General features: G+C 47.9%; 1 protein-coding gene and 2 non-coding genes across 3 annotated transcripts; 1 reads left to right on the plus strand and 2 right to left on the minus strand.

Moving 5' to 3' along the window:
• Nucleotides 1-862: 862 nt before the first annotated feature.
• TRNAV-AAC (transfer RNA valine (anticodon AAC)) lies at nt 863-935 on the minus strand. Its single transcript has one exon. It is a non-coding gene; the product is annotated as a tRNA-Val (tRNA).
• A 638-nt stretch (nt 936-1,573) lies between these two features.
• On the minus strand, nt 1,574-1,647 carry TRNAN-GUU (transfer RNA asparagine (anticodon GUU)). The gene has a single exon. It is a non-coding gene; the product is annotated as a tRNA-Asn (tRNA).
• A 6,407-nt stretch (nt 1,648-8,054) lies between these two features.
• On the plus strand, nt 8,055-15,713 carry ALOX5AP (arachidonate 5-lipoxygenase activating protein). The gene is made up of 5 exons (XM_066177438.1): nt 8,055-8,145; nt 11,686-11,785; nt 12,750-12,820; nt 14,157-14,238; nt 14,848-15,713. Exons 1-5 carry the CDS (start codon nt 8,076-8,078, stop codon nt 15,008-15,010), a joined length of 486 nt encoding a protein of 161 aa, XP_066033535.1. The 5' UTR covers nt 8,055-8,075; the 3' UTR covers nt 15,011-15,713.
• Nucleotides 15,714-19,194: the final 3,481 nt, after the last annotated feature.

Genomic DNA, 19,194 nt, shown 5'->3' on the forward strand with positions numbered 1-19,194 from the left:
ATGTATCAGCGAGAGCCATTGTGTCTTGTCTGTGTTCCTTTAGCAAAGCTAAAGCAGCTGCTCTTGATGTGAGCCCCTTCGTGCCCAGAGCAAAGCACATTGCCCTTCGAGCAGCTCATGCTCGAAAGCATGTGCTGTGCTTTGAAGTCCACCAGGATTCAGTCTCAGAGTGGAAGAACTTCCAGTCTAAGTATGGATCTAAGACAGCATGCAGACAGAGCAGGAGAGAAGGTCAGTGGGATAACAAGGCTGATGGAGTTTGAGGCATTTTTAGTTTTACACTGCTGTGCACAAAGGTGGTGTGGTTGTTTGCGAGGAAGATGCTGAAGCTGCACAGCTCACGAGAACACCGTGGAGCCACAGGGCTCACAAAGGAGAGGAAATGCTGGGAAAGGAGTGTAAGGAAGTAGGGGCTGGGTGTCTCCAGCGTATGTTTTCGAGGAGGAGGCCGAAGAAACCCTCAGGAGAGGCTTCTCTCCAAGCTGGGTCTATATTACTCTTTCTACGGAAGTTAATATCCAAAGGGGCTTCTGCAATACCCGCGGCAAGTGGTTGTAGTTTTTGTCCCAGGTTTTCTGCTGGTGTTCAGACCGTTTCAGCTGAGGCTCCTCTCCCCTCCTCTGGGCGATCTTTCCCGGGAAAAAATGCGTTTGCCGAGGGGTTCGCGGATGCGAATGAAGCAGAGCTTCAGCACAGCCGCCAGCCCTGCCCCTGCTCCCTCCTCCCGGCCCCGCTGCAGTGGAGGAGAGCGCTGGGCCTCTCCCACTCCAGGGCGGGGGATGTGCCCCACGCGGCCGCCGGCGCGTTCCGAAGAAGGAACCAGAAGCGCGTCCGCGGTGTCACGGGAAGGGAAAAAAAGTGCTGTTTCCGCCCGGTTTCGAACCGGGGACCTTTCGCGTGTTAGGCGAACGTGATAACCACTACACTACGGAAACTCCCGCTGCAAGGCCTCATTGCTGCTATCCCCCTTGACCAATCGGACAGGGCACCCGAAACCCCTCCTGTGAATGCACGCTGCGGGGGGACAGCGGCATACTTTCCCTGAACTTTCCAGCCAGCGTCCTAATAACAGTATATGGGAAGGTGCTATTTGCTCGGCCCGTTGTGTCCTAGCTGGCACGCAGCCAAATATACTTTATAAATATACTTTCGGTTTTATACAAATTATATTTTATATAAATGTCTACTTTTTGTATAAATATATATATTATACAAAACATATTTATAAATACACTTCAGGTTTCTTTGTAGATCACTTTGTATCTCTCTGCTTGTATCCTGGTGTAATACACTGCCTTAGGCTGTTTTCAGGATGCATTGCCACTTCATCTTTTCTAACGCAATCAGCTCTGGGACTTAGCTGCCCTGTAACCCCCTGGGTAGCTGTCGCAGTCATTTCACACACAATTTAACCCCTCCTCCCGGCGGGGCAGGAGGAGCGAGGTCCCGGAGCCAAAAGCGGGTCTCGGGCAGTTCCCACCGGTATAAAGGCGGCGCGGGTTGCTTACAGCCGCCGTATCTTGCAGGGGGGAAGGAAAAAAAAAACCACGGCGCATCGAAAAAAATCACACCCCGTCCCTGGGTGGGCTCGAACCACCAACCTTTCGGTTAACAGCCGAACGCGCTAACCGATTGCGCCACAGAGACGCGCTGTAAGGGAGTTCCGCCGAGCCGCAGCTGATTCTCGCGGCGGCTGGGGCGGGCTTTGTGTCCTCGTGTGTTCTTGCTGCTCCCTGCTCCTTTTGGGGGCTGCGTGGTTCGGGGTTTTTAATCACCCTTTGGGGCTCGATTGCTTTTTTAATCTGAAAAACGGTCCTTCCTTTGCTTTCCTTTTTTGTTTTCTCTGTTGTTTTGTTTTCTCTGTGGCCTTTTCTGTTAGTTTTCCTGAGGGATTGGGAGTGGACAAGCAGAAAAATGCAGTGTTTGAAGTTTTTTTGCCTGTTGGTGCAAATGGGAATCTGAAAGCTGCTCTCCGAGACAGCTCAGCTGGCAAGAGGAAGCTGATAGTATGTGCCAAGGATGAGGAAGGCAAAAATTAACATTGTCCTGTTATTAAGGTGGTCAAGGGATCCAACATCTTTCCTTCTGATAATTACAGTACCAAAACGAGTGGTTGTGACCAGAGACTTGAAGAACAGAAGCCAAAATTCACCCCACAGTGACTTTTGATTCAAAGACGTTTGATAATTATTTGCAAGAGCTAATGGAAAGCAGGAACACTGACAGATATGAGACAGGGAGAAAGAGACTTCTCAAAGTGGAGTAGAGAGGAAGATCTGTGAATCTGCTGCCTGGGTAGCCTCACCTCAGCTCTAAACAGTCTATATAATGAATTCTTAGACAAATTGTAGCCACCTAAAAGGTAATAAGGTGATAATGGCAGCAAACACGAGCTACAAAAAACAAATCAGCAAGGAAGATATACCCTAGATGGATGAGGGCCAAGTATGGGAATACTTAAGCAACCTGCATGTACATAAATCCATTGGCCGTGGTGGGATATGCCCACAGGTGCTGGGAGAGGTGGCAGATCCACTGCCATCTCCATCAGCTTTGATCAGTCATGGCAATGAGGGGAAGTGCCCAAGGATGGAATAAAGCAACCATCACCCCCATCTTCCAGAAGGGCAAGAAGGATGACTGGGGGAACTACAGGCTGGTCAGCTTCACCTCAGTCCCTGAGAAGGTGATGCATGAGCTAATCCTGGAAACCATCTTGAGGCACATAAAAGACAGTGAAATCACCAGCAGTTGGTCAGTATGGCTCAGACAAGGGGAAGTCGTGTTTGACAATTTGCTAGACTCCCATGGTGAAGTGATTGGCCTGGTAGAAGAGAGGAGGACAGCAGATATTGTCTGCCTGGACTTCATTGAGGCCTTTGACACTTTCTGTCATGAGATCCTTGCAGAGAAGCTGTTGATGTGTGGGTTGGATAAGCAGACAGTGAGGTGGATTGAAAAGTGGCCAAACTGTTGTGTCCAGGGTGTGGTGATCAGTGGTGTGATGTAGCTGGATGCCTGTAACTAACAGTGTACCCCAGGGATGAGTATGGCACAGCAATATTGCACAGCATTCGATTAATGATCTGGATGATGAGCCAGAGTTTACCCTCAGCAAGTTTGCAGACAGCACCAGACTTGCAGGAGTGGCAGACAGAGTAGAGGGGGATGCTGCTATCCAAAGGGACCTTGACAGATTGGAGAAATGGGCTGAAGTTCAACAAAGAGAAGTGCCGAGTCCTGCAGCTGTAGACAGAAAAACATCATGCACCAGGACGTGCTGGGGGCACCCATCTAGAATTCAACCTGTCAGAAAGGAATTTGGGTGTCCTGGTGGACAGCAGGTTGAACACAAGCCAGCAGTGGGCCCTTGTGTTCAACCTGCTGGTTTCCTTTCTCTTTTCTTTGGGCCAAGAAGGTGAATGGTACCCTGGGTCACATTAGACAAAGCATTGCCAGCAAGTCAAGAGAAGTGATACTGCTCCTCTGCTCAGCTCTGGTGAGGCCATGTCTGAAATACTGGAGGTAGAGTTAATTTTCTTGGTAGCTGTCATGTGGCTCTCTTTTCAATTGGTGCTGGAAACACTGCTGATCACAAAGTCACTGCTTTTAGTCACTGCTGAGCGGGACTTATACAAAGTCTAGGCCTTTTCTGCTTCTCACATCACTCCATCAGTGACTGGACTAGGGGTGCACAAGAGTTGAGAGGGGACAGAGTGGGGACAACTGACTCCAGAAGATCCAAGGGTTACCCCATACCTTATGGCATCATGCTCAGCATATAAAGCTGGGGGAAGAAGAAGAAAGGAGAGAACATTTGATGTGGTCACGTTGTCTTCCGCAGTAACCATTTTGTGCCATGGAGCCTGGCTTTCCTGGAAACGGCTGAACACCTGCCGGCCTGTGGGAAGCGGTGAGTGCATTTACTGCTTTTATTTGCTTGCATGTGTGGATTTTCTTAACCCTTTTCTCAGTTTTATCCTTCTGATTCTCTTTTCCATCTCCCTGGTAGGGAGTGAGCAAGTGGCTGTGTGGGGCTGGGTTGCCAGCTGGGGTTGAACTGTGACAATGGGACACAGAGTGGGAGGAGGCTGTGCCAGGGGACCTGGAGGGACTACAGCTTGTGTCTTCCAGCTCTGTTTTGAGCTGAATTTGTACCGATGAAATATGAAGACAGTAAGTGAAAGAAAGAAGCCTGTGAAATGTGGAGAAGGAGGGGGTTTTGAGGCAGTGCTCTGTCGGCTCATTCTCTTGGCTGTGCAGAATGAAAGCAGCATTTTAAAAACTGCAGCACTGCCCTTTTCTTCATGCTGCGCTTCACTATTTCCAGCTCTGTTCATGTGCTCCGCTGGGGTTTTGTCAGGGTTCAGCAAGGATGCGATGCTGAGGCAGGTTGATGTGACAGAAGGTAGTCACTACATTTGATGGGGCTGTGGGGCTTTAAGTTTGCAAAGCACAGTGCTAATATTAACCAGCCAGTCCAAGGGGCTTGTGTCCCCTTGCATTTATGACAAAGCATGACAGCTGGGTGTCACCTGGCATTCATATATGGGAGCTTCACACGAGCAGCCTTTATTTTATCAAGAGACACACTTTCCTTGGAGTCCTTTCTGCTGAGCTCTGATCAGAGTGCACGAGAGGGGAGATGAACGTCCCAAAAGATATTTATAGATCTGTGTTCCCAGTCCTTTCCTCTTCACCATGAAAGCAATTCTACAAAGGGATTATTTTGACTGGCTGTTCAAGATTCCACAGGAGGAGATTAATGTGCAGGAAGCCTCGCAGCGCAACTGGAAAAGCTCGCTGGCTCGGCACATTTTCCTGAGCTTCATGGCTCACTGTGTCAAGGTTATCTTCCTCAGACAGGACAATGTGGATGTCAAACAGCCATGCAGCAAGCAAAAGGGCTGGGGTGTGACAGCAGCTGCTGAAATGCTGAATTGCCTGTGCCTGAAGAGGCCTGACCACAGCTGGGGGCTGCAGAGGGTGGAGGCTGGTATACAAGGTGTGTATCCCTCTCCCCACACCTCCTTTTCTTTTTTTATTTATTTTTTTTTTGTCTGTTCAGGAAAATCCCTTATTTCAAACAGAGAATTGAAATATGATGGAGATGTTTTGCAGTGATATTTCTCCCAGGTAGATGGGGTGTTCCAGTGGTGCCAACTTTGTCTTATCCAGACAGTGATCTCGTGTGTGTTTAGGTCTCAGGAAGGGGGATGTAGTGTGTGTAGATATGAAAAAAAAACTGTTTGCAGAGTCATTTTAACCCTCCCTTGCCAAGGCAATTCCCCAAATTGCAAAAATATTCTTTGAATCTCCTACCCTGCAGCTATTCCAGTGCCAAGGGGTATGAGAATGTAATATTCCTCCCCACAAAGGAGGGCTATACAACAGTGTTGCCTTGCCACGGTAAAGGGACTTGTTCCATGTCTCACATACCATCTTGATTTCCTTGTTTTTTCCTCAAGCAGAGCCTTCAGAGTGGTGCTGCACTTTTAAAAACACACAAAACAACAACTAAACAAAACCCTGCAGTTCATTTCTTGAGGCAGCCATACCAAAAGAGGTTCTTGCTGGCAAAGTTTTTTTCTCCCTGCACACCAAGAAATCATTTTAACAAGCCCTGGAGTTGATGTCATGTTTTTTTTAACTGCAGGGAGGAGTGTGAAACCCCGCTTTCCTCCACGCATACATGTGGGATGGCTTTGGAGCAAACCTGGGTAAGATGAGGGAACAGGCTGGGTTTCCAGAAAAGCACTGAGGATGTCAAGTGCCAAAATGCCAAAGCAGTGCCAGAGGACAGGAGGAAATCAGAAGGGGCAGAGCAGAAGAGCAAAGTGGGGATGAGTGTGTGGTGAGAGGCACTGAGCGGCAGCAAAGCAAAGAGCTGGAAAACAAAGGGCAGGACAAGGAGAAAGTAAAGGCATCAACAGCTCATCTCTCATGATTTGGCCAGCGCACAGGGAGAGGGATGGGAAGTTAGGTCAGCCAGCTGGAAAGCCTGCTGGCATAAACTCCTGGTGTGTTGTGGGGTTTTTTGCATTACAGCAACTTCACACCTCAGCAGCCTGATTCCTACCCTCTTTTATACTAGAGTTCTGCTGAACAGAAGTCACCTCTGGGAAGTCTTTGATAGTGGGGAAGCGTGTGTGTTTTCTTGGCAAGTTGGAGCAGGCTCATGTGCTTGTACTGCCACTTGTAAATCAAAAGCAAGCTGCAGGCTGCCTGGTGGGTTTGCACAGACACAAAACAGGTAGCAGAAGGAGAAGGCTCAGTGCCTGCTGCGGGAGGATGACTGGGAATCCTCCCACCACATATTCCCTGAGGACCTGCGCTGTCCCCTTCGCCCTCTGCTGTCAGCGGCTCCCTCCTGCTTGCCCATGCCCGTGCACAGCTCCTCTCTCTACAGTCATAACACTGACCTCTGCTTAGACAATATTCTTCTTTTGACTTAATTCAGTAATGGCTTTTCGGTGATGGGTTTTTTCTTCTCAGAAGATTAGTAGGTGCTTAGCATTAAATACCATCCCTAAATACCAGCTACAATTCTGTGTTCAATAGACCACAAAACATAAACATTGATGTTCAAGTAGGAAAAGATCATATTCTGGGGAAAAAGAGAACTTTACCTGAATAAAAGTATTCTCAAAGAGTTGTTGTGCATCTCTTTTTGTTCTTGAATTTGAGGTTTTTTACAAAGCAAATCTGGCAAAAGTTAAAAATCCGAAGAAAAAATCACAGGCCAAATCTTAACCTTGATATTCTTTGTGGCCTTGCTTCTCACACAGTCGTATCTGTATGGACTGCAGGGAAGGCATCCCAGGAATACAGCCTTTTCCTATTCTGATAACTATGTCACAGCTCACAGTGTTAATCACCCACCTCTCAGCCAGTTCATTTCTGTGTATTTGTTTATACCCAAAGTATATGAGAGTTTTCCGTATGTAAGACAATGGATTGTAAAAATTTGCATGATAGAGAGACTGGATAAGAACACCATTGTAAGTAAATGTGTCCCTATTGAAAAAGATGGGTTTTTCAGGTTGGCTCCTGCTGGGAACTCCTACCTGGCTGTGTCCCACGCAGAGAGAGGTCTGATTTGCCTGTGACAGTATCTAGTGAGTGATCTCAACCCCTTAGCTTTTTGTTGTATTTTCTCTTTCCTGTCCAGTTGAGGAGGGGAGAGATAGAGTGGCTTGGGTGGGCACCTGATGTTCAGCCTGATGTTCACTGGGGGTCAACCCACCACTCTGTCCAACACTGCAGCCGGTGCTTCTGTGCCAGCTTCATCAAGGGGTTGGATCCGAGCTGTGAACATGCTGCAGCAATTGTGCTCAGCTATATTGGGCTTCAAGCACTAAAACTGGGGCACAACTGTGAAGTCTGAGCCTGTAAAATGCTGAATGCTTGTAGCTGTCACTGTCTTCCAAGGAGTTATTTGTAGGGGAAAGGGTGCAGGATCCATGCCTGGTAACAAAAGACGTATTTCTGTGCTCACCAGCAATGCTCACAGCACTGGTGCGCTGCCCAGGGGGTTCAGGAGCTCTGGCTGTGACGTGCTGGCCTGGGGTCTCCTCACTGGTGAGACTGATGGAGATGTGACCAGGAAGAGTATCTGCATGAGAGCAACACCGTTGCTGAGACTTGTCGACATTATTTCTTCTCCCAGCTACTTGTGGAGTGGTCGGGCACTTGCTGACAGTGCCATAGTAGCCTGACTGGTTTCTTCCAGCCTTCTGCTGTTCCACACAGCTGGCCAAATGCTCAGACATGCTTTAGATATCCCGGTTTTGCTTGTGTGCTGGAAGGGCAATAGGTATCTTCCCCATTACATATCCTCTCAGATCACAGACATGTAATCTGTTTTTCCCCTGGGCTTCATCTGTACGTGGTGAGTGAGCGAGCCTGTGGTTATTGGTCTGACAGGCACAAGAGCAGAGGGTGCTGCCACTCTCCTGTGATGCCATAGGAAGTGTTTCATGATTCAAGATAAGACCTTCACTTCCTTATTCTGTGCTTGTAGCACTGAGCTGCCACCAAGGCTGCACCGTCCACCCAGACAGCCCACTCACAAAATGGACCAGGAGACCCTGGGGAGCATTGTCCTGCTTGTCATCGTCACCCTGATCAGTGTTGTCCAGAACGGTAAGACAAAAATGAACATTTATTTAAGGGATAGAAGGGAGCTGAGGAAAGTTCTGGATGAACATATGCTGAGCTGATCTTTGGGTAGATAATCTTTGGTTATAAGTGCACGCATGCTTAGGCATGGCTTTGGCTTTAGAAACAGCCTTCTAAGAATGGAATTTTGTGTGACGTTGTTGCAGTATCCTGACAGTCACATGGTCTTACGCTGACATTCTACAGTGAGTTTGTTATACATTTCAGCTAATGTAAGGACTAATATGCTGGAATACCCTGTGGAAATATGCGTTTTGATTTGGTGATCAAGACCTCCTTTTCTGACCTAGGTCCCTACTATGGCCAGCCAGGGCTGCTCTCAGGCTGGAACCCTGCTGCCATGGGCAGGGATGGAGCCCCTGGGGGGCTGCAATGGGTCAGACCTTTGCATGGAGCTGGGTGAAGGGGACAGAATTGGAGGAGTCTGTGGGGGCTATTTGTGGGCAGGCAACTCTCATACTTTCCTGCATCTCCAGGTCCTGCAGTATAACTTATCTCAATTGCCTGTGGTCCCAAGAACACTGTACATTTCCTATGATAGTCAAGTTTCCTTCTCTAGCTCTCAGTCAGACCTTGTATAGTCCCTTGTGTAGTCTTCAGGATTTTTTAAATAAAACAAGTATTTCTCCTGCTCAAATTTGATTTTAACTTCTTCATCCTCTCTTACAAATACTTATTTTAGCAGGAAGTTCTGCCCAGAATACAATGAAAGGATTGAGTTTTGCCTCAGCTGCACTAAGTTCACCCAGGTTCAAAGAGATTCAGAAGGGGGATGGGGGCTGGTGAAAATTCCAGAAATCTTTAGTGAAGGCTTCTTATTACAAATGGAGATTCCCACTGAACACAAAGTCCTAGGAAATGGGCTATTCTTGGGCTGCTGCAGAGAGGGGGAAGTAGTGGGAGCCTAGCAGCCAAGGAGCAAGAAAAAAAGAGATGCAGACTGGTTTAGTTTCAACATAGGCACTAAATGCCACATCATTTAACCCAATGCTATTCTCTGGTAAGGGCACAGTGTGTGACATCACCAGAATATGGCATATTAAGTAAGACCAGACCACATACCATAGTTAAGAAAATATGTCAAATATATATTTCTAGCTATGTAATCATATGACTTCATATACAGGTTTCTTTTCCTCTCACTCGCGCGCGTCAGACTTCAATCCATGTGCTTTTGTCTGCCTGTGAGATTATTGACCCAACTGCTACAAAGGGGAAGTAGGATGCTTGGCAGAGTCTGCCAAACACGTGAGGCAGAGAGCCCTAAACCATGATTTCAAGCTTGGCACCATCTGATTTCCTCTTCCCGAGTTTTCTGTCTAGAAGGACCAGACTTGATATGCAGTCTTGCAGTGAATGCAATTATGAAGGCAGGAATTATGAAGGTAGAAATGTTTGTCAAGGGGTATCAGGTGTACTGAACTCTTGCTGTGGCTCTCGTTCAGCAAAGCACTTGAGCCTCTCCTTGACTGTCTCTAAGTGCATGAAGTCATTTCACGTAAATTTGTGATTAAATGCTTCTCTGCATAGGGTGCAGGACTAGAAAACAGCTTGAATGCTATTATTCCTAAAGATGGAGGTGGGCTATGGTGCTGCCCCAGTCTGGTGTCCATTTACTGTCACCTTGTTCATGATGGAATCTCCACGTCCTACGGAATGACTCATGTGGCCGCATACCGCTGAGTGACGCATGTAGCCTGAAGTTTTGTTCTTTTACCAGAGAGATGATGCAATCCAGCAGCTTTCAGGGCAAATCAGTGGTCATTGCTGAGCAGATCAGGACAGAGGAAACAAAGTGGAGAGAAATAAGGGGCACGTTTGCAAGCACTGGCTATGTGGGATCATCATTTCCCAGTTTCTGCTGGCATGGACTTGTGAAACAATTGGACTTACACTGAACTCCTGCACATTACCTTGATCAGAGTGGGACTGCCACTGTTCAGGCTCTGGGAAGTCTGTGCAGCCCTAGAGCCTCAGGGTATTATCTCCTGGAACAGCTGAGGTGAATTAAACCTCTCCACTTCCAGCCTTGCTCTGCTCACTCCTCTCTTGATGGCTTGTGAAAGCACCCTCCTGCTTCCCCGTATCGTGGAGCCTCTCTGCAGCAGCAAGCTGATATTTGGGAAGTGGCAGCACCTGCCGCAGCAGAGAGGGAGATAAATAGCTTACTTGGCTTTCTCAGAAGCTGTGGTATTTTCTAGAGATTTCCTGTTCATGATAAAAGAAAGGGAGGAGGTGTGCTACCAGTGAATCCATGTGGTCCCAGACCTGCAGGAAGTGATTTCCCATCACTGCAGCTCAGCACTGGACAAAAAAGTGCTATTCAACTCTGTCCTTTTCAATTAGGTCCTCTTAGTCACTGTGGGCAGGGTAACCTCTTGCCAAGGGCTGTACTGATGTGCAGGTGGAGGTGTTGAGAACTCTGTGACACCGGATGGTGTCTGGTCTGGGCTCCCCAGGAGCCAGCCAGTGCACTGTGCTGGTGGCAGTGGGAGGGTCTGCAGCCTGGCTCAGAGTAAGGGTGCGGGCTTAAGGCACCGTGCATTTTTCTGCAGAAGGGCTGTATATACCCAGGGCATCCCACAATTCTGGGAACCGAAAACTCAGTAGTTTTTATTCAAGACAATGGAAGTACAAAAGAGGCAGCTCTTCAGATTGCAGGGATGAAATCCTGCATCTTATCTAGTTAAAATGTATTGTTATAATAATGTATTTCATTATGGGATATCTTTAATGTGTATATATTAGGTTAATATTCCAAGCCATAGAGTGATTTGGACGCACTTGAGATGGGGTGCATGACAACAGAAAGCTTGTAGCTTGTAGCCTGCCAGAGCTCTCTCTGGGGTATTTAGATGTATGATTGATGGTCTCTGGTTTAGTGTCATCAGATAAAACGTGTTTGTCAAGAACATGATACATTATCTTGAGGTGCTGCATTTTTGCAGCAGCTAACACTCTGACACAGCTCTGTTGCTTAGAAGGAGGATACACACAGATCAGCCATTAAGACCAGGGTTTCTTTAGGCCTTTCCGGGTCAAGAACCAGCCCTGCAGGATGTCCTTGGTTTGGCAAATGGTTTTCACTAAAAGAGAATAGACTCCCTCGTCTCCCTGCTCTGTTGGAGAGCAAGATTTGTGGTTGGCAGCTCTGACTGGGAAGCTCTTTTCCCACTGGGAGCTCAAAGGACCGGGTCAGGGCAGTGCTTCTGCAGCAGACATGCAGAGACTGCCCAAAGTGCAGTGTTGGGATGAGGCAGGGATTGGAGGTGAGAGCCTGCTATCAGTGACACACAGACAGGTTAGGATGCACAGAGGGTTTGGTTAAACCTGGGTGACAGAGGGAGCACACTGGCCACATCCTTCACCCTCACGCACCTGTGTCTTCTCCTGCCATCTGTCCAGCATGGATGCTCATGGGAACAGAGCTGAGCCCACAAAGCCCAGATCCTGCAATATCTTCGGATGACATCTCAGACTGAATACTCTGTGGTTTTTTAACAGCTTTTTTTGCTAACAAAGTGGAGCATGAAAGCAGACACTGCAATGGGAAGGGATTGCAGCGGCAGGGATCCTCCTCCTTCGACCGTGTCTACACTGCCAAGTGAGTAGATAAGAACTGAGGAGTTGGTGAGGGCAGAGTGGAATTCATCATATTCTGCATTAAAATTAAATCCAAACCTTTTGGGGGGCCAGGGGTGGATTCCAAATTCCCTCAGATGAAGGCTTTGTAGATAATCCCTAGCTGTGTTCAGACATGAGGTTTTTGGATATATTTGCTGCCTGAATCCAGCACCCTTCTTGCCACCGTGTGCTGCATCTGTATAGGTCTTGCAGTCATCACAAGTACTGTGTCCCTTCATTTGGGAACCAGTTCACTCTTCCCTGCTGAAAGTGTGGCACAGGCACAGCCAGAGTCCCAAGTGCTCAAAAGGTAAGAGCCTGCAGAGACGTCAGCCTGCTGAGGAGCAGGTAGGTGGCAGAGCTTGTACAAATCCCTTGGTCTCTGGCACCGCCCTTGGCACACAGCTCTCCACTTCTCCACTCCTTTGCCACGTAGAATCACTCTCAACTTCTTCAATTCTCTCCCTCAGAAAGCATTCACAGCTAAAGCAGGCATCTGGAAACCATTCCTGTTCCCCTGCAAAGACACATGTTAACTCTGTGAGACACCCTTATTTGTGATGCAATTCTACATTTGTTGATTTCATCCAACAGCTTTATTAATATGACTCAATTAAAAGGACTTCAAGCCAATGAAGCACACAGCATCTCATGATCAAACAGGTTAGGGAGAAAGTGGCTTTCACAGGTGCTATACGGGCAGAGGATGGTTTGTTTTCCTCATCAGGCAGCACAAAGGCATCCATTATGTGAGTGAGAAAACAGGGAAGCAGATGTGGGTGAGGAGCCCAGCCCTTGGCAGGTCAGGGGCCTCCCACCGCTCTGGGGTAAAAGTGCACTAGTGCAGCCCAAATTCATCTGCCACCATTCTCTGCAGGTGAAACGTACTGATTTTTTTTCTGTTTGCCTGTGCTCTGATTTCTCTCATATAAATTCCATTTTAGCCAGAACTGTGGACATGCATACCCTACGTTTCTCGCTGTGCTTTGGTGTGCTGGCCTTCTGTGCAGCCAAGGTAACACACTCTTTTGTTTATTTGGGTTTTTTTCCCCTTCAACCTGGCACCACATTCAGCAAAGGATGGTAAATTGAGAATTTACACTTTCAGGGACCAACCCTCCTGCAGCAGGGGAACCTCTGTTAGCTTCCTGTCCTGGAGTAAAGCATGCTGCTTGAGTAGCAGCACAGTCATGGCATGGCTTGGCTTATGTCAACAGATGTGTTCCCAGGCTTGATTCCATGTAGTCCAGGCCAGGGACATTTCCCATACTGGCATTATGGATGAGTTGCCTTTGGTTTGGGTAATGGGTTTAGTACTTGGTTGCTAGATTATTTCCACATTATTCAGTCTTGGGACAAGAAATGGGCTCAATTTATTAAATTGTCAGAATTGCCAGCTCTCCCATGTGCTAAGGGCAACCCAGGACTATTGACCTGCATTTCTAATTGTGATCCCCTTCAATGCAATGTGAGTTTATCTAACATTAAGGTGTGTGCTTACCTGGGGTACATGTCTATTCTTTCTGGGGTAAAAAGGAGTTTCCTGACCAGGAGGAGAAGTGGTTTTTTCTGCAGTTGTGGGAAAAGCTAGAATTACGGGGGAAAGCCCCTTTTTATATGCTCAGAAGTTAGTATTGGACCATAGTGTAACCTCCATCTGCTCCTAGTGAAGTACGTTTACCAGCAGCCTTCTATTTCTGGTGAGGACAGTGCCTGAGTTGGCACTCTCTTTCCTGAGCCTGGTATGACCCACACTGGATTTCACTAAATCATAGAATGGTTTGGGTTGGAAAAGATCTCAAAGATCATCTCATTCCCGCTCCCTTGCCAGGCACAGGGACACCTTCCACCAGACCAGATTTCTTGAAGCCCCATCCAGCCTGACCTTGAACACTTCCAGGGATGGGGCATCCCCTACTTTGTGAAACCTGTGCCAGTGCCTCATCACTCTCACCGTGAAGAACTTCTTCCTTAAATATAATTTTGACCTGCTTTCTTTCAGGTTAAAGCCTTTTCTCCCTTGTCCTATGAGTTCATGTCCGTATAAAAAGTCCCTCTCCAGCTTTCTTGTAGGCTCCCTTTAGGTACTGGAAGGATGGTGGTGAGTGTGTGCTCTGCAGTGGGCACAGTTGCAGGCAGGATTACACCCACAAAGTCTTCAGAAAAGCTGGAGTGAGGGCAAAGCAAGTGCTGTTTCCCAGGCAGAGGTCTCCGTCCCAGTTCCAGTGCTTGTCCTGTAACCCAAGACTGTAGATTCCCATTTCCATTCCCGCCCAGGCAGCAGATGGGGACAGTGCATACAGGGAGACCTGGGCTGGTGTTTTTAATGCCTTGTTTTATCCTTTACCCAGCTCCTGCTGCCTTTGCTGGCCTGATGTACTTGTTTGTGAGGCAGAAGTACTTTGTGGGCTACCTCGGGGAGAGGACTCAGAGGTAAGGACTTGCAGAGCCTCTGTACAAAATCCAGAATGTGGCTGCAGCACAGCTGGATGCTGCCACTTCCACAAGTTCAGCTGCTGGCTTTGGGTAGTGCAGGAAAGCCCCTCTCTTTTGGATGAATGTGGGTAGCTGTGGGAGACGTCAGATGTGCAGCAGCACTGGGGTCAGGGGGCCTGCAGCTCCTGCTCACAGGACTCTCTACAGGAATAGGTTTGCATGTTTGTGCCACTATTTGTGCAAGATTGTCCTTTTATATTAATACTTATATTTTATTTATATAAATAAAGCAAATCACATGCATGTGAAACAGAGTTGGCCCACAGCCTGTAATGGATAAGAACACATTCAGGTCCCTCTGGACAGGTGCTTTTGTAAGCAGCAGCCTACGCTGAGAACAGAAGGCCAAAAACAGACCCAAATGGCTCCTGAAAATTACATTTCAGTCCTCTCAAGTACCCGGCAAGACAGAAAAGAAATTTGCCCCCTCTCTCTCAGCCCCTGGGAACTTTCAGTTGGTCTCAACAGCTGAGTCCAAAGTCTGAGGGTTCTCATGTCAGATGATGCACATTAACAAATTGCTTTCTCCCATTTCTGTCTCCTCAGCACACCTGGTTACTTGTTTGGAAAGCGCATAATTTTGTTCCTGTTCCTCATGTCTGTGGCTGGAATTCTCAACTACTATCTCGTCTTCTTTTTCGGAAGTGACTTTGAAATACACATTAAGACGATAACCAGCGCGATCTCCCCACTGTTGCTCATACCCTAACTCCCCACAGCACTGAGGGGGTCAGCACGCTTCGTATATCAATGCCCACAAGCTGCTATAATTCAACTGTTTAAGAAATGAACCCATAACCCAGTGAGATTTCTGTAAATCTCATGCTTGACAAGCTCTGTAGTTTGATTTAGCCCTGCTTTTTTCTTCAGGGAAAAGATTTATCATGAGCACTTGGCACGCCCAAGGAATGGTAACAACTTTCAGTTAATTCTTTAGAATTTTTTTCTCTAAAGTGCATCTTGCAAGCCAATTGCATGACTGGAAGGGGCATTGCATGCTTGCTTCATAACTGTGTTGTATTTAGCTTTTGTCCCGAAACCCAGGATCCTCCCAGTGTCGTCCCTGGCTGGTGGCTCCCCCAGTCACCCTCAGATGCAAGAACAGCCTTTCACCAGCATTCCACACACCCCTGCCCGCACAAAGGCATGGACCAGCCTCTTCACCGACCCTTTCCCTGCGACTTGTTGATGACCAAGCTCTTGCTGTTGCAGGAGGGTGGCAAATTGGCCCCTCTCTGGTCTTACTCGATAAATATTCATGTGCCTAACTCTCGCCACGCTGATCTCATTTGCACTTCAGCCTCTTTGTTCTCCCAGAGCTGGGAAAAGGAGCGGTGTGTAAATGAGGAGCTGGTGTATCGCCGGTGGGGTTGGGTTTGTTTTGATCGGCTTTGCTGAATAAAACATTCTAAAAGCGATGAAACGTGTCTGCTGCCATCTTCTTTGCCCGGTGCGTGATCCCAGTGCTCCGCGGCTCAGCAGCGGGCCGGAGAGAGGAGCAAGGGCAGGAGCGCCGGGCTCTTTGTGCTGGCTGCTGATCGCCCTGGGCACGGCAGGACCGAGCTTAACAACTCCCCCTCCATGAGCACGTTCAGTGCTCTGCTTCCAGCTCTGACTCTGTGCCCCGCAAGTCCACGCCGAGGAGAGCTTTGATTAGTGGTGCAGACCGAGGCAGGCAAACAGGTCGGTGCAATCTTTTTAAGTATTGCTACCCTACGAGTGCTGAAGCTCTTAAGCCTGTCTGATTGCTGCATGCAGGATGGATAAAGCTGTATTTTATGACTCCTTCGGGAGGGAATGAGGCTCCTCGCCATGTGAGAAGAGGGTTTGCAGAGCTGTTCACAAAAGCAGGTGCAGAAAGCCATCTGCTTTTGTACTACACTAAGGCTGGAGGGTTTTGGTGCTGTCTCATGGGGCAAAGGTGCTTGTGCACGGCTGCTCTCCTCTACAGCTGGCAATTCACATGCATCTTTTTCTTTTTTGTGTGTGTGTGCTCTACAGGAATCTTAGATGTGAAAGATTTGTAATAGACACATTTATTGCATGATGATTATAAATGTTCTCACTGATTAGAATAGGCAATTAACATTTTTAATCTAGCCTTCCAGCCTATAGTTGCTGAGACACCTTATTCCCAGGCAGGGCACTCATGCTTCTTCCCTCCCATATAACTCCCCAAATACTCCTCACACCATGCTTTTCTGCCATAGCTCTCTTCATAGCTCATGTCAGCTGCCTGTCCTTAGTGGAGACCCACTACCCTTCTGCCCCATGGTGTCAACCCATCAAGGGATGGCAGCACCCCAGGAAGAGAGGGGTAACCCCAGTGGTCTGGAGCTACAGAGTTCCTCTGCACTGCTGGGATCAGCAAAGGCTCATGCTGCCACCACCTTTAGCCAGTTCAGAGCAGGAGAAGCTTCACCAGCACCAGTCCATGCTCTCCAGCCTGTTTGGCCTCCCTGAGGTCTGGGACTTGTTAATGGAAACCATCACTTGTGGGAGATGGCTCTCCCAACTCTGTGTCCACCTCGCAGGTCTCCTCGGATGGTTGAGTCTCCCTTGGGGCTTTTTTGTCCTCTTTATCAAGAAACTGCTCGCTTGAACTCCTACTTTCCCCTGTTAGCATAGAATCAGCTCTCCACCAGCCAGCTCTAAAGGGAAGAAGATTCAAGTGTCTATTTTGGGTCAGATAACCTGTCATAGCACTCTATTGGCTCTCCATTAGACTTGATGGTCCTTGTGGGTCCCTTCCAACTCAAGATATTCTACGATTCTCTGTCAACTGGGTGGTTGGTTCTTACATAGTTGTGCTTAGATATGATCAGGTCATCTTTCAGAGGAACCAAAGCCCATCTTTTGCTGTAATGTTTTATTTTGCAAGAATATCTCCTACTTGCTTCCTGAAAACCTTTCTGATAACAAAAGAGATTAAAATGTAGGCAAAACCCATTTTCCGTCTATCTGTAAATGGAAATAGTGATAGTATCAGACAAACATAAATTGATCACTATGTAAATTCTTGCTGAATGTCACACTGCTTTCCATATTACAGGCAGGCCTTGTGGTTGCATTTGCCTTCCCACTCTTAACATGAAAGGAAGGTAACATCAGTGATATCTGGGCTTTTCCCACAGTCTTACACAGCTCCAGTTTTTGTTTTCAGCAGCAAAACCACCCTGATCTTGTTGGTACAGTTTTCAGCACTTAGCACACCATCTACTCAGAAAGCTGCACTCACAGACTCTTTGCAAGGGGGTTGGACTCGGTGACCTTTAAAGGTCCTTTCCATCCCAAACCAGTCTATGATTTTATGCTTCTACAGATACACATGCAAAAATACAAACATCACTGTAAAAATGCATGCTGGGGTCACATACACAAGAACCTATGAGGACCTGCTGAGCTGCACTGGACTTGGGGATGTGGTTGGTGGCAGAAGTGGCAGTCCCCTCTGGTAGCTCCTGCTTAAGGCTGGCGTGAAAACTCCAGGGGCCAGCACACATTTGGTGCACTGCACACAATGGGAGCTCCTGACCTGGAGCCACAGCTGTATATGAAGAGCTAATGCTTCCCAGTTCTGCTGGTCAGCAACAGTGTGGCCAGCAGGACCAGGGAAGTGATCAGCCCCCTGTACCCAGCACTGATGAGGCACTGGAGATCTTGTTGCTCTCTACAACTACCTGAAAGGTCTCTTCTCCCAAACAGCCAAGCAATAGGACAAGAGGAAATCGCCACAAGTTGCACCAGAGGAGGTTTAGATTGTTTATTAGGCAAAATTTCATCCCTGAGAGAGTGATCAGACATTGGAACAGGCTTCCCAGGAAAGTGGTGGAGTCATCATCCTTGGAGGCTTGTAAAAGCTGTGTAGATGTGGCATGGAGGGACATGGTTTAGTGTTGGACTTGACAGTCCTGGGATAACAATGGGACTCAATGACCTTATGAGTCTTCTCCAACCTGGATGATGCTGTGATTCTATCACTGTGCTGATGCTACTCATTGTCCTACTCGCTGTGTTCCCAGGCTGTGGGCTTTGCTTCACCAGCGGTGCTCTGGCTCATTGGCACGATGTGCCACTGCCACACCTCGTGGCTATTCATGCATCAAAATCCCAGGTGCACAAACAAATATTCTGTCCATCAGTGCATATGCATAGGCACAGTGTGTTAATTTACCATTTATCTCTCTCTCTATTATCTATCGATCTATCTATCTGTCTGTCTATCTGTCTGTCTGTCTATATGTATATCTATCTGCATTTCTAACCATGTTGTAGGTGCTGACTCACGTGAGTGCTGGAGGCTGACAGGGAAGGCAGGGAAGCAGGCTGCTCAGGCACCAGCTCTCTCGCAGCTTAGCTTGCAGGCTGTGCACATCAGAGCCTGCGGAGACTGCTGGAAGCCGGGATATCGCAGGTTGCTTTTGATCTGCTGACAAAGGCCTGGAATGCATGCAATGTATCTGCCACAGCAAGCGCGTCTCCTTCCTTACAGCACTACAACCCTCTAGTGGAAACTCGGCCCCATCGGCACGCCGGCGCTGCTGGCCGTGCCACCAGCCGTTCCCTCAAGGTTTGAAGGCTGACAGCAATGCAAAAACATCCACATTTCTGAACAGGTGTGTTGTTACTATTGAATGCTGGTTTTTATTATTCTGATAAATACGAGGTCCACTCCTGAAGCAGGACCCCTCCCCTACCTGTGCCAAAGCAAGCAGTCCTGCTTAGCACAGGATCTGAACAAGCAGGTAAAATCTGAGTGAAATAAGAAACTTGTGTGCACCAGGCACAAGGGTTTCCTGCAGTATTTCCTAGATTCCCAGTTTCCCAGAGCTTGAAAAACCATCCTGTGCAGTATCAGCTTAGTCTAAGTCACACTTCTGCCAGGTCAGGTTT

This window comes from Chamaea fasciata, unplaced genomic scaffold, assembly GCF_029207755.1.
Source record: "Chamaea fasciata isolate MVZ Bird 193981 ecotype frontalis unplaced genomic scaffold, bChaFas1.0.hap1 SCAF_2, whole genome shotgun sequence".
In the NCBI taxonomy this organism is placed as follows: Eukaryota; Metazoa; Chordata; class Aves; order Passeriformes; family Sylviidae; genus Chamaea; species Chamaea fasciata.